General features: G+C 49.6%; 1 protein-coding gene across 1 annotated transcript in view; it reads right to left on the bottom strand.

Annotated features, from left to right (window-relative positions):
* Positions 1 to 13,088, bottom strand: part of LOC119397264 (palmitoleoyl-protein carboxylesterase NOTUM) — a 39,468-nt gene extending 26,380 nt beyond the window's left edge. The window contains exons 1-2 of the mRNA XM_037664695.2: positions 12,841 to 13,088; positions 285 to 337 (exon numbers count right to left, since the gene is read on the bottom strand). Coding sequence (XP_037520623.2) covers positions 285 to 337; positions 12,841 to 13,085 — 298 coding nt within the window. The 5' untranslated portion in view covers positions 13,086 to 13,088. The remainder of the gene's footprint in view (positions 1 to 284; positions 338 to 12,840) is intronic.
* Between the last annotated feature and the right edge of the window lie 486 nt (positions 13,089 to 13,574).

Genomic DNA, 13,574 nt, shown 5'->3' with positions numbered 1-13,574 from the left:
ATATTTACCGGCAGCGCAACCACACGCACGGACAGAGAAAAGAAGCGAAACGGAAACACAGCGCTGACAGTCAGCGCCGTGTTTCCGTTACGCTTCTTTTCTCTGTCCGTGTGTGTGGTTGCGCTGCCGATAAATATGAAGCAAAGAATGCTTCGGATTCATAAATCATACTAACAATATGGTTAGGTAACTTACGTTATATACTGCGCACTGCGGGGTGCTTTGCGGTTGGAGGAATTGACAACAGCAAAGTGAAGATTCAAAGGAACAAGCTTCTCATTTACCTTCCAGGAAAAGGATCCAACGTCGGCTTCCTGGCTTTTTCCGGATATAGTACCTGCGAGAAAAAGTGGCCACGTGGGTAAAAATATTGACGAAAATCTGGATAATCATAACTAAGTATAGAAAGTCTTGCAGATATTTAAAACGCTCCACCACGGAACAAAATTGTTCGCCGTAATGCAGACCAAATGCGCAAACATTTCACCGGCTTGCTGGTGAACGCACAAGAATTAGCCACGTTGATACAGATTATGATCGAAAATTGGGTGTCATGGCCCTATTAAGGTCAAATAAGCACATTGTGGAATATTTAGAAGAATGAGGCGACCCTCCTCCCCCCCCCCCCCACCCCCCCAGAAAAATAAAGAGCTAGCGTTAGCGTTATAAGGTGTGCGGCGAATGATACCAGGCATAAATCTCCCTCACTCTGTTTTCCGCAAGCCAGGAAAACGTGGCGCCCGTTAGTGTGTCGCTTTTACTTGAACATACTGTATTGGGCTGCCTGAGCGCCACTGCTGCATTACATAACGTCGATTCCTACGATGGTGCGGCGGCACGCATGCCTCAGCCACAGGTGCGAGAATCCCGCGTCCCACCGCACGTGGCACAGTGCGTAGCCTCGCGATTCCGAAGCGGCTGCCACATGCGCGATCGCCACGCACAGATCATCATGACGGATTGGGATCTCGAAAACGGCAGGGAGAAAAAGAAAATGCCTCGCGCAAAGGAAAAGCCGCCCGCCACAAGACCCCTGTTTTGCCGAAGCGGCAAAAAGAGGGTCCCTAACAGTTCGTCTCATTCTGATACATTTTTTACTTCTTTTTTTTGTGTGTGTATGATACACGCATTACACAACAGTTGCCTGCCGCACATCGTGGCAGACCGAAGGAGGCGGGGTGCTGAGGAGGGCTGAGGGAGGGAGGGAGGAATCGCAAGAAGGGATTCGCATTCCTGGATGTAGCGAGGCCTGTCGTTAAGGCGACTCGCAAGATCTATGGCCTTCGGCCGGCGCCCCGAGTCAAACGAGCCGCCGCGCAAACAGGGCGCCCTCTCACAGAGAGCCGGCCTGTCCGTTCGCCGCCCTCCTCGGAGCGACTCCTTTCCCGCGGCGTTCGCCCAGTACTCGTCTCCGATGGCCGAGCGCCAGATCGGAATCGCGCGCCCTTCCGCTCGCGTCAGCTCGTAAAAGCGCCGCCCCGGTGCAGCTTGGAAGCATCTCACCGCCATCACCCTCCCCCCCCCCCCCCTTCCACACACACACACACACACTCAAGCCTGCAGCTTCTAGAGCAGTTCTTGCGAGAGAGAGTGCGCTGAAGGTGGGCACAAACGGGATATACTGAGCGGAGGAGGAGAGAAGGGGGCAACAAAAATGGGAGCAAAAAAGAATAAGCTGGTCCTTCCGCGCCCCGCGGAGTCAGATCATTGCCGATTTACGGTGATTTACTGCCCGTGAAGAAAGCGAGCACTGAGGAGCCGCACGAGAACGGCAGCTATATGCGAGGAGGTCGCGTAAGCCTCACCGCATTCCGCCAAGTTTTTACTCTTCATTCACCACTTCGAGGTCCACCTTTTTCTTCTTATTCACGCGTCACCGTTTACGCGGAGGGGCATCCCAACACGTGACCTGCCGGACGCGGCGTGCGCTACCTGCTCCTCTAGTGGCAAATGCACCGAGGAGGGATCGACTCCTTGATAGGGGCGACACCATTCTGCAATATTCTTGCGCAGTTTTGTTCGGTATGTTTGGATTGTAGCAGTTGTGTGGCGCCGCATTAAAGCGCTGATGACTCTGCATCTGTTGCTGCATACTACGCGCGCCATTTTTACGACTGGTCTGCAGCGCACATCTACAGGAAGCACCTAAATGCCTTTGAGCGATTAGTGAATGTCATTTGGATAATCTAGTGATCACGTTACAGTGATCAATTGCAAAAAAAAAAAAAAAAATCTGGACGCGTTACCGGGTCACCAGTCGACATGTTTGGCGTGTCGAAGACCGGTGATTTACTTTAATGCGAATGACTAGTGTCAATCCAGTTCGATGCAGCGGCGCCATCGAGAAATACAGAAATTGGCCCCAGCGTGAGCTTCTCCGCAACGCATGGTTGCTAGCGGCGTTTGGAAGATAGATGCGCAACTGTGCTACCTGAAGATAGCATATGCAGTAACTCTACGCTGCGTGAGATATGGGCGCCATCTGGCAATACGTCGGGAAACGAGCTTGTGCAGAGGGCACGGAGGAGGAAAGTTCTTTCTTTCCTCCGTGGCAGAGGGCTTTCGTCGGCGCGTCGCATTTTGAGCGCAGCCGCATTTTCAGCGCAGTTTAAGAAACTAGGGTCTTTAGAATTACGTATCTATGTATTTTCTATTAAGGGAACACATCACCTAGTACTTACCTAGTGATGTTGCGCCTCAGATATGCGTATATTTACTTTTTGATCGACAACGTTCACAAGTATGAACAGCCGTACCAGTTCAAGATGGGTGGGCGGTAAGCAAGTGGTTCAACTTTGGCCGGCTGGCTGAATCGGGTGACAGACAGACAAACAGAAAGACGGACAGACAGACCAAAACTTCTTCGTTTAAGTTCCCAAGAAAGACTATCGTTTTCTAAAATTGATCAGCAGACGGCCTCAGGCCCCGTGAAACATCTCACGTGCGGTTGCGCCCTGACACTTCCACATTCAGAGCGCAGACAAGGATCACTTGTTTCATCAGGTGTTATAAAAGTGGAAAGTAATGAGTCAAGTTTGAGAGATACGCGTTCTTCTGGTGCTTTGCCGCAACATCGTGACGTCGGCAAGCTGAACGATATCATGCACAACTGAGCTATATATGGTGGAGTACAGAAGCGACCCGCACGATAATGACGCACTTCGTTTGAGAGGGCGCGTTACCACAATTCGATGTTTGAAGACGCACCTCCGCAATCCTCATTGCTGATCCTGGTGTCCACAATACAAGGACGTTGCATCCAGTTACACACGTGCCACGAGCGTAGAGTCAGTAGTTTAACTACTTCTTATACATGTAAGAGTAGCGAGTAGACGGCGTATGTTTTCCCAAAAATCACAAACGGAGATGGACAGTAGCTTTCTGCTCTACGCAGAAATATTAAGATTGTTTCGAGCAGCAGAACTTGCAGTGAACATTTGTTTTCCCAGCAGTGCGCGAACCCTCTGCGCATAAATGTTGACGTGAAACGCACAGCATAAAAACTGAGAGTTAATCACTCCGTGAACACAAAGCTTTTTCACACATATAAGGAGTTTGTTCCGCTGAATTAAAGAAACTATGAGACAAATAAAGCTAATTAAGGAAAGTGTCTTGCGAGAGATTGCAAGTATCTTAATTAATTTTCCCAGAAGAAAACAGATAATGTAAGACATGAAGTTCCTGCAGCGTGTCCAAGAACCAGAATAAGTCATGCGAAGCCGCCTGCCACTATAAAACTGCACGAAGGAAAAACTGCATCCGATATTTGGAGAAATGATCGTTGTGCGATTCGCGAAGCATTGGTGGTGTTCTGATGCTGAGTGCCAGCCGGGGGTACTGCAGTAGGAGACGTCCTTCAATAAATTAGTATGCATATCTATGCGCACAGACAGACGCTACATGTCAAGTGGTGGAGTTGATAGTGTGTGTGGCGATTGTCAGGCCAAACGTTTCACGGAGATGCTAAAGTAGCCTTGAGTCTGTAGAGAAGCATTGGAACGCTGACTAAAGTGCGTTGGCGGGCTAGTTGGTTGTTCATGCTTAGTTTCTACAGCGCGACTGGACGCGGACGGAGAAGGAACACGCAAACACACACACAGCGCTGACTTTCAACTGGAATGTTTATTTTTCATATGCACGTGACGCTTATATAGACACACGCGCACGTGACGCTTATATAGAGACACATGCCCCTCGAAACAAATTATTAACCAGCTGTACTCATCTAATAAAGTGCGCTTATCTGCACATGCAGACGAGACGTGTTTTCTCTGAAATCAACCCTCACAAAAATTTATTTCGACAGCCTATAGACTGTCTAAACCCATTTTTAGACAATCTACAGACTGTCTAAATATATTTTTGTAAGGGAAGGAAGTACAAAAATCAAGGCTCAACTGTTCGTGAAGAGCATGAAGAAATTAAGTGAACTGCGAGATGTTTCAAAGTTAGCGTATACCAAACTTAAACTGTCCAGAACATCCGCACACACAGAAACACGAAGTCTGTAGTGTATAGAAGGCGACTACATAAAGACAAAATAATTGTGCAAGATCGATTCGAGAGGAAATCCATAAAGGCCTTAAATGTGAAAGTGCTGGCAGGAAGTAGACAGGTTGTCTCTACAGAAAGGTCCAACTCATTGTGCGAGGGAGGCCTGTTAACGAGATAAGTAGTTCAGAGCGCAATCACGCGACTATGATGTTCAATCTGAAGGTGTTTACGGGAAGGCCAGGTGAGAATTCAGCAAAATATCCAGTGTATTTCTGATCGTGCCCTTACGCAAGTGGAGCCTGACCAGACACGCCTGCTTACGCGTACGTGTCAGGGTAGACGTGGCGGCGAAAGGAATCGTATGGAAGACCCGATGTGGCAAAGCGACACGTTGCGGAAGTCAATGATACAGGGACAATGTACAAAGGCGCCGCCGCAGGATGCCTGTTCTCGGGCACACCGGAATCGAGGGCAGGCAGATCTCGAGGGTTGCAGTATATCAACGACTACGAATAACTATTCCGTTTTTCGGGTCTGTTTCCATGTATGAACGAAAGAGGGAGGATTGGTCGAGGGCTCGTTTCTTTGTTAGACACAACATCAGGAAACCGACAGATAATGAAGCCAAGGTATACGTATAGGGGGCATTAATTGTGTGCTTTAGATGTAGTATAGTAATTATGACATTAATGGAAAGGAATTAAAGTGGATGCAAAATCTACCTGCCGCAGGTAGGGACCGAACATACAGCCTTCGGATAACGTGTCCGATGCTCTACCAATTGAGCTGCGGCGGCGGTCGTCCTTCCGCCAGCATTCTTTAGGTATTTATATGCACGTAAGCCTGGGAGTGTTAGCACTTGCAGCCCGGTAGTGAGACATGACGGCGTACACGGATATCTGCGCAGTTAAAAGCTACGAGAAGTGAAAAAAAAAAAGAAACGTATAAAAATTCGAAAAGAACATAAACGTATGCTCAATTCCATTGTGACAGGACAGACGTTGCACTGATGCGCCGCGAGGGAAAAGGGTAGGCAATGTCTATTCCGAGAAAGCTATTAGCAGCACATCGTTTAAAGTGAATTATTATGAAGGTTACAGAGCCAGTGTAAGGCGCTTCTTTAAGGCACAGCACTGCCTTAAAGAACGAGCGGCGTCGCGCCGACACACCAAACGCGCTCCACAGTGCTGAAAGTTTCCTATTAGAACTAGCCCGCAAAACTGAAATGCCGAAGATGACAAGCAGTGATGCAGAGTTTGCGAGGATTCACTGCATGGCACAAATTGAAGAGCAAATTGGACGAACTACACTGACTGCTAGTGTAAAAGGCACATGTCTTGGCCGCACTTTGGAGATGACCGTACCACACAAACTGCACCAGCTTTCAATACAGCCCCCGCCCCTGTCCTGTCATTCAAACCAGCGAAGAAACGCCGTGAAAGCGAACCTGCACTGTTCGGCTCGAATGCGGCCGGCGTAGCCGCGCCTTCCCGCTGGTAAACGCATTTGACCACGGGACAAACCGGCCCACCAAGAGACGAGTCGTCGCGAACAGACTTCCCGCAACAGTTTTCCTCTCACCTCTAATTCGTAATGTGCGAATGCAAGGGCCAGTATGTGTGTGTACGTACTTCGCGTGCGGCGCTGGTGGCTCCGTGGTTTTCAGTGAGCAGCGCAAAGAATCCCTGCCGCGCCGCCTAGCGCGACGGCGGTGGGAGACCCCAGAGCCATTCTCGTCTTCAGCACCCCTCAGCCCCCACCCATATCGAAGTCTCGGGGATTGCGAGGAGCACGTAGCCGGTCCTTCCTCGGGGGAGGGTCGCGGCAGGTGCGGCTTCAGGCAGCAGCAGCGGCGGCCACTCCATTAGGCCCATTGTCTCGTCGGGCGGCCGAGCAAAGAGATGAGTGCGCGCGGTCGCCGGCGGTCCCCTTTGAAGCGCGAGCGGCGGCTTGCTTTGATCGGCGCCGCCGCCTTTGAAGTGCGCCGCCGCCACCGGCCTTGGGCGCCCCGGCGACGCCAGCGCTCCTTTCCGCGCAGCGAGGTCCCGCTACGCATCCCGGCCGGCATTCTGCGGCCGCGTGCGCCGTGGGTGCTGCTTGCCGAGCGACGCATGCGCACATCCGAAGCAAAGGCCTGCTTCGAACGAACATGTTATGCCGTTCGCTCTTGCGCGCCGCTAAGTCATGTGCCTAAAAAAAAACACGGTTGATCCCCCTGTCATAGGAATCGGAATAACACGAAAGTAAAGCGTGCCCTTACAGAAGTAACTGAATGCTTACTGTACATTGATATAAGAGGGTTTGCACAATGTATATTGATGTCTAGCAGCTAATGGCGCCGTTTAACGTGTATGCAACCACTTTCATGATTGGTGGTACATCTCCATCCCGACGACTAACGTCCATGTTAAATGATTAAACAAACGCTTGTGGTAGCTGTAGTAGTTAACGGTGAAAGCGTATTCATAGAACGAGGTGTGATAGCCAGAAGAGCGTCGCATATTGGACGCAGAACTTGGTTGCCATCCCGCTTCATGTTAAAATGTGATTGAACACCACGGCCGGACTAGAGGGAAACGCAAAGCGCGTCGTGCCGCCCCGGTAGCCCGGCCGCGATTTTTCTCGGGGCGAGCGCGTGAGCATGGAACGCGGTGTTACAGCGAGGTGAGGCTGGCGCGCGTCTCAGAGCTATTTGTAGTTTGTATTAGCGTGATGCTGAGCGATGCCGACGCTTTTGCGACGCTTGGGCAAAGGTCGCCACCTCGCGGCGTGTTAAGGCATTGACAAAATTCAACTTCTATTGAAAACACGCCGAAGAGGAACGGACGCGTAAACGCGTTGAGGTGCTAGTCGCGGAGGAAACAACAATGACGAATTACTTTACCTTACCACTCCCAGAGGTGAACACCACAGAGTTCGGCGGAGGGGCGGAGCCAACAACCGTCCAAATTTAGCGGCGGCGCTGTCCGCCATTTTGTGCCGCGGCACTGTAAGCTCGCGTTGGCGTGCGCCCGCAACGCTCCGTCTCTGGCGAACCCTTTCTTCAGCGAGTTAAGCGGCTGATATACTCCAGCGTAACGTCGATGCGCGCGCACGCTCGGCACAGTGACGCTACGCTAACAAACGTGCAGCACTCTATAGGCCAACGCGCGATGCGACTGACGCGCCCGGCGTCCGTCAACGCACCCCGGCTGCAGCCGGCGCGATATGCGACATGCTGCATTCCACGCCGGCGACGTTATCCAGACTGAACTGCGTCTATGTCTCTACGTGAAGAAGGGACGCCGAGTGCGCTCAATTGCGCATGCGTCAAGCGACGTAGTGCGTCGCGCAAGTGGGAGTATAGAGTGCTCTGTTTTCGCGTCAACGTAACGTGATGAACCCTAGCGTCGCCATCTCCCGCCGCCGCGGGCTGACGCGAACGCACGTCGGAGTATAACAGAGTTTTTAGAGCAGCCTACTGCGCTGCAAGCCCCCATTGCGACGTCCGTGCAGGTCCACGATGTTCCACGCAGCCGACACGTGCACGAACAGCAGCAAAGACACACCAGGCCGGTCACAGAGGAAGCATAAATGCCGACAGCGACGTCAGCGGGTACAGCATCACGAGAAACCTCGGCACGAAATGGCGTCGGCGGCGCGGAAGGGTGCTGTTGCCAGACTGTAGTGCAGCAGTTGCCAGACTGGCGGCGAGATCAAAAGAGCGCCGAACTCTCCCGAAGGGAATATACGGCTGAGCCGACCGGGAGAGTGGTAGATATAAAAGGCGCGTTCGTAGAGCCTACAGAGTCTGTGACCGTGGCGCAGTGGATAGCGTGCCCGGCATCTGATGTTGCGGACCGAGCGGTCGTGGGTTCGATGCCCGTTGACGGTACCTTTTTTTTCTTTGCCATCTGATTGTGTATATTTTTTCGACGTCATTTCCGTGACGGAAATACGTCACTGAAGTCTTGGTGGACCCCGGCATAAAACACTTTCGTGTTAAAAGCTTCGAGCTGACGTTCGGTTAATAACAATGCGCAAGGTGCTGGCAAGAAGAAGACAAGAAATAGACCAGGTGTAATAAATGCCTCCTAAACCGCTTAACATCCCAACATCTGCATGTTATACAGAAAACGCGTAATTTACGTCAGCGCTTGAAAAGCACGTTACGAATAGGTCACGTTTTCTTGTCGGCATTTGCTTTTGCATTTGCATTTACAAAAGAAGGCGCAAAAGGAAAGCATCTGGCCACTTTTTTTTTTTGTTTCTCAACCCTCGAAGTGCGCGCAAGGACGACTGCAGTGCACGCGTTCTTTTGTTATTTTGTCCATTAGTTGTGAACATTCACCGGCATGCACTGCGTTCGCTTAGAGAGTAGCACAAACTAAAAGGGCTGGAAGTTTAGCAGTACTCGCCATTAAGGTCAAAGAACTCCCCCGATATTACATTCCAATGAATAGCCGAAATCAGAACTGCGAGTTGTTTATCAAAAGGCGATGGAGTTGTTCCACTTCTCTGTTATCGCTCGGGAACTGCGCGCCGCCGCTCGCAGCATGTTTTGACTGCGGGCACCCCAGTCACCGCGCTGAAGGGCATGCACCTACCGCAGGCTAATTGGCAGTTTCGCCAGATATCCCAGGAGAAGGAGGAGCTGGCACTAGGGGGTCGTCACAAGACCCCCCCCCTCCCTCATTTCTCTTTCTGAGGTTCACTTGGTCCGGCGAAAGCAACTGCGCTCGCGTGTCACATACTACCCGCGTCCTCGTGCTGCGTGTTTACTTTCCTTCAAGCGCGCCGCCGCTTTGAACGCCGCCGCTATTAAAGGCCCGCCAAAATACGCCGCGTAAACATGGGGTCGGCTACCAAACGATGGGCGTCGCGTGCGGTAGACGACGTCGGCAACACGACAGAGGCGCGTATATAGTCGGAAACGCAATTTCCTCGAAAGATGACCTCACGGCGCAACGATTCTGCGGAGCATCTTACCAGAAACGCGCTCCACCAGGACAATCTCCATCGAAGTATCGGAGCGCGTCCTCGTAGAAACTGTAACCATGTTGAGTGAGCGGTTCTAGAGACGGCACTCGCGGCAAACAATGACCGCGGAAGAAAGTAAATACACGGGCCTCGTGAAGTTTACTCAAGACAAATCCCTGCGGCTGTTGTTTTGGCAACTAAGAATTCAATAACTTAAATTCTACGCTAAGTGATATTTTTACGAAATGTGTTAAGGAGAGGTTGGTGCCTAGATAGGGCTCCAGCTACACCTCTTCTCGTACATAATAATTTGCACCAACATCGCTGCACGCGCACTAGTGCAGTTTTAGAAGAATCAAGAATATGAGAAAGACACTGATGCACACAAACAATTATTGTTCGCATTTTAAATTACTGCTGCCCACATGTTTCGCGTGTTTGTTTTGTGCGTTTCTCGTGTTTCATGAGAGCTGTGTGCGGGCAAGTGCCGAGTGACTGTTGTGTGAAACAGCTTCTTTAAATAACTAAGATGAACTCTTCTGTAAAGCGCGAACGTTTCTTTTATGTGAACATTGCATGTTGTTGAAGCGTGAACATTGCTTTTATTGAATGGACATTTTCGTGCATGAATTTTGCGTTACTTTATCTTTATTGACAACTCTATGATGTTAAGTGATATTCTCTTTCCATTTGTCTCTAAAAGCATATATCATGTACCCGGCAGAAAATTACGACGGCGCTCTGCAAAGCAAGTAGAATAATAAGGACGGCGGAAGAAACAGGAATTCTATGCGGTCATCATAATAGGTCAGAGTGCCCCGGCAAGAAGAGTCGGACCATACGGCTTTCGTTTCGTTGTCCTCGCCGTCTTTGTGCCTGTCGTGTGCCTGCGCGCTGTTCGCGTAGACCTAAAGTACTAAGGTTCGTGTTTCAGGTTATCTTGTCATGCATGGAACAGAGGCATAATGATGATTGCGCATATTGTGTGAGGCAAAAGGAAGAATTCATTTGTTGACTCCATTATTGTAAATGTATCAAAGGTGACAGTAATTTTCTCAACTCAATTATCAGTAAATAAAGGGGGAAAGAAGGAGTGTTGGGGAGTGATGCCTTCGCGCTTCTAAATATATATACACGAGGTAAAATTCTCTGAGGTTCGGCAAGCGGTTAGGAGTTTCTCGCCTTCGTATAATTATTAAACATGCATCATAAATGTGATCCGTATTAGGCGGATGTTTACTGATCGTTCGCTCGACATGAGAAACCTTCGTTCTTGTATAGTGCCTACAGGAGTTGCGTTAAATGTTATGCCACAGTTAGCACTGTTTATGGAAGCAGGCCAGTGCATTTTCAGTGCTGATCATGTGAGCGGGATCTACTCAAAAGTCATATAAGTTTGGCGCAGTTCATGTCTATTGCGGAACGAGTTCACTGCATGCATTCTACCAAGCATTGTTGTGCAGCAAGTCCGGTGGTGTTTTTTAGTCCGCATTTCCGTGAACCAACCATATCACGTATGCAGTCAGAAACTGCATCATGTGGTCCACCTGCCGTATTCAAGAATCTGAAAGGAAACGCGGAGGGGTCGCTAATTTGTACTAGTCAACTTCGATTCTGCATGTGGCCTCGATAAAAGGGCACGTAACAACACTTATACCAGACACCACGCCATGGCAATCGCAATGAACAATGAACGTAAACCACCAGCAATCATTAGTCTTTTCTTCAGTGCGGTATTTATATGAAGATGAAGCAATGTATTGTTTGAACGCAACCGATATAAGTATGAGTTTTCCTAATTCTGCGAGGATTTTCGAGAAGCATGCATTCTCCGTCTCCTTGATGACTGCAGCGCAATGGCACAATTCTCATGCGACAAGACACAAATCTGATGGAGCCATGGATACGATAATAACAGGACACTAGGCGTGTGCTTGCTAGTATCTCGACAGTCGCCCCACCGCTAATTTATTTTTAGATGTCATGGAAGCAGCCACTCGTAACCTCAACATTTCAAGCGTTCACATTCTCTTGGCTCGAGTTGAACAACCTGCCCGCCACAGAAAGCTGCAGGGATCCCAGAGAGCTGCCGAAAAGTGCGTGTAATACGTTAGGCAACGGTTTTGTATTGAAGAATTTTTACCTGCGTGTCACATTGGTGTCCCATTCAAGTACAGAAGGGGTACTGACTTTCCATTTGTATAGTTACCGGAAGAAGAGGTCATCGGCATTTTCCTATAATTTCTTGCTTCGCAGCGCCCTGCGAATATGTTGGAATGATGACTGCCGAAAACGATATCAACATTTATAGGTTATGACCGACTCAGGGTGTAGTTTCAGTTAAATGTAGGAGCTGCGTACGCAATAACATTGCATTTGCCAAAGGTGAGTCGACTGGATTGAGCAAGCGTACGGCCGCCGCGCATTGCACCGGCATCTAATGCCAACATAAGTTTATAACTGATACAAGCAAAGAAACGAACATCCGCGCTTTAGGAGAAGACGCTACAAGAAAATTTATTTTCCTGCGTATTTCGCAGAAAAATAAAGCTTCTGAAACGAAAGAACTCGTCCTAGCCCGGAACTCGAACCCGGGACCAACGCGTTTCCGGATGTGAACACCCATGTGAGCTAACAAGGAGGATAGCCGATAGCGCTACGAGCTCGAATTAATCGACAAATCCAAGCACACTATAACTGATAGGTCGAATCGGATCTGGGAAAGCCCACAATATGGACAAAGGAATGCTTCCATTCTGATAAATTCATATGGATTGCATAGCAGCACGCTACAGAAGGTCCGATGCAAGGTTAGATGAGAAAGAAGTTAGAAGTCAGGTTTTTCCTTTCGTGAACCTTCCTCAAACTTCCTCCCTACAGCAGAACATGAGTTATGTAGCTATAGCTACGCGAACCGGCGTTATGGTATTTTAATGTGTTTACAGAATTACACGCAATAATTTAATATCTGCCATTCAGTTTACAGCAGCGGGGATGTTTGCAGCTTATCTGAAGGTTGCTCGACAAAGCAGCCTAGCTGGGCTCATGATCTGGTCTTAACAGAACCGGAGGTTTGAACAGTTTGTAACTAATAAGCCCTCGTGACCAAAAACCTGAGTGGACAAATCCCTGCGCTTTAAACAATGGTGGCACAGCTAGGTCTGACTGAGGGAAGGTATAGGGCAGGCATGTGCCCCCCCCCCCCTTTCACCTTTAGATGATTACGGGGGCGGCATTGAGAATACGGTCCAGTAGCTCAGCAATAATACACAACTTAGATTCATAATTCACTAGACGCCATTGAGGCTTATTATATGGCAATTATGCGCAAATATCTACTTTCTCTGCAACGTACAGAAGGTTCAATCCGGAAAGATATATACTTACCCTGCGGGCGACCCGTCATTGCAGACGGCCGTGCCATTGCCCAGCAGGACCTTGCGTAGCCTGGCACGTTGCTCGCGTCCATGACCTCCGTGGCAGGGATGGTTCCGACCATGGGGACGCTGAGACCGGTCGTTGTTGCCGCTTCCGGAAGCCGAAGGCCACGGAGGCCGTGCTGTACCGGGTCCCGTCACGCTTAACCACACCAGCATCACCAGAAGCAGGGACGGACGCAGACACGCGTTCATTTCCGCGAACGAACCCGAAGCTGCGATTAACGAAATCATTTGTTAAAAATACGCAAGGAGCGAAATGTGTATACTCATGCTCAAACATCTCATATAATTAGTGTGCATTAACTATGGTCCGGACGGTGATGACGCAGTCATCCACATATCAATAGTGTTTACGCCAACCTTTACAGTACCGAGGATCACATCGCGTGTCGGTAATAACTTCGCATGTGTTCAGTTTAGTATGCACATCACGTACTTAGGTGTTATCGCAGTAGCACGCTTGACCTCTTGCGTATGTGTGCCACGAAATAAGCAGCGCCCACAATGTCGTGTTTCATCACTTGACCGTGAGATTTGTTTGTAGGTATTACGTCTCCGCATGCGCTTGCGCGTATACTGACATAGGCGCGCCGCAATGCTATATCTCAATCTCCGGTACACAGCTGAGCGGTGAAAATAATTATTTTCGCTATGAAGAGGGCACCGATTGCACGCCCTGAA

This window comes from Rhipicephalus sanguineus, chromosome 6, assembly GCF_013339695.2.
Source record: "Rhipicephalus sanguineus isolate Rsan-2018 chromosome 6, BIME_Rsan_1.4, whole genome shotgun sequence".
In the NCBI taxonomy this organism is placed as follows: Eukaryota; Metazoa; Arthropoda; class Arachnida; order Ixodida; family Ixodidae; genus Rhipicephalus; species Rhipicephalus sanguineus.
Note: the sequence above shows the minus strand (reverse complement) of the source record. Positions and strands in the feature narration are given on the sequence as shown.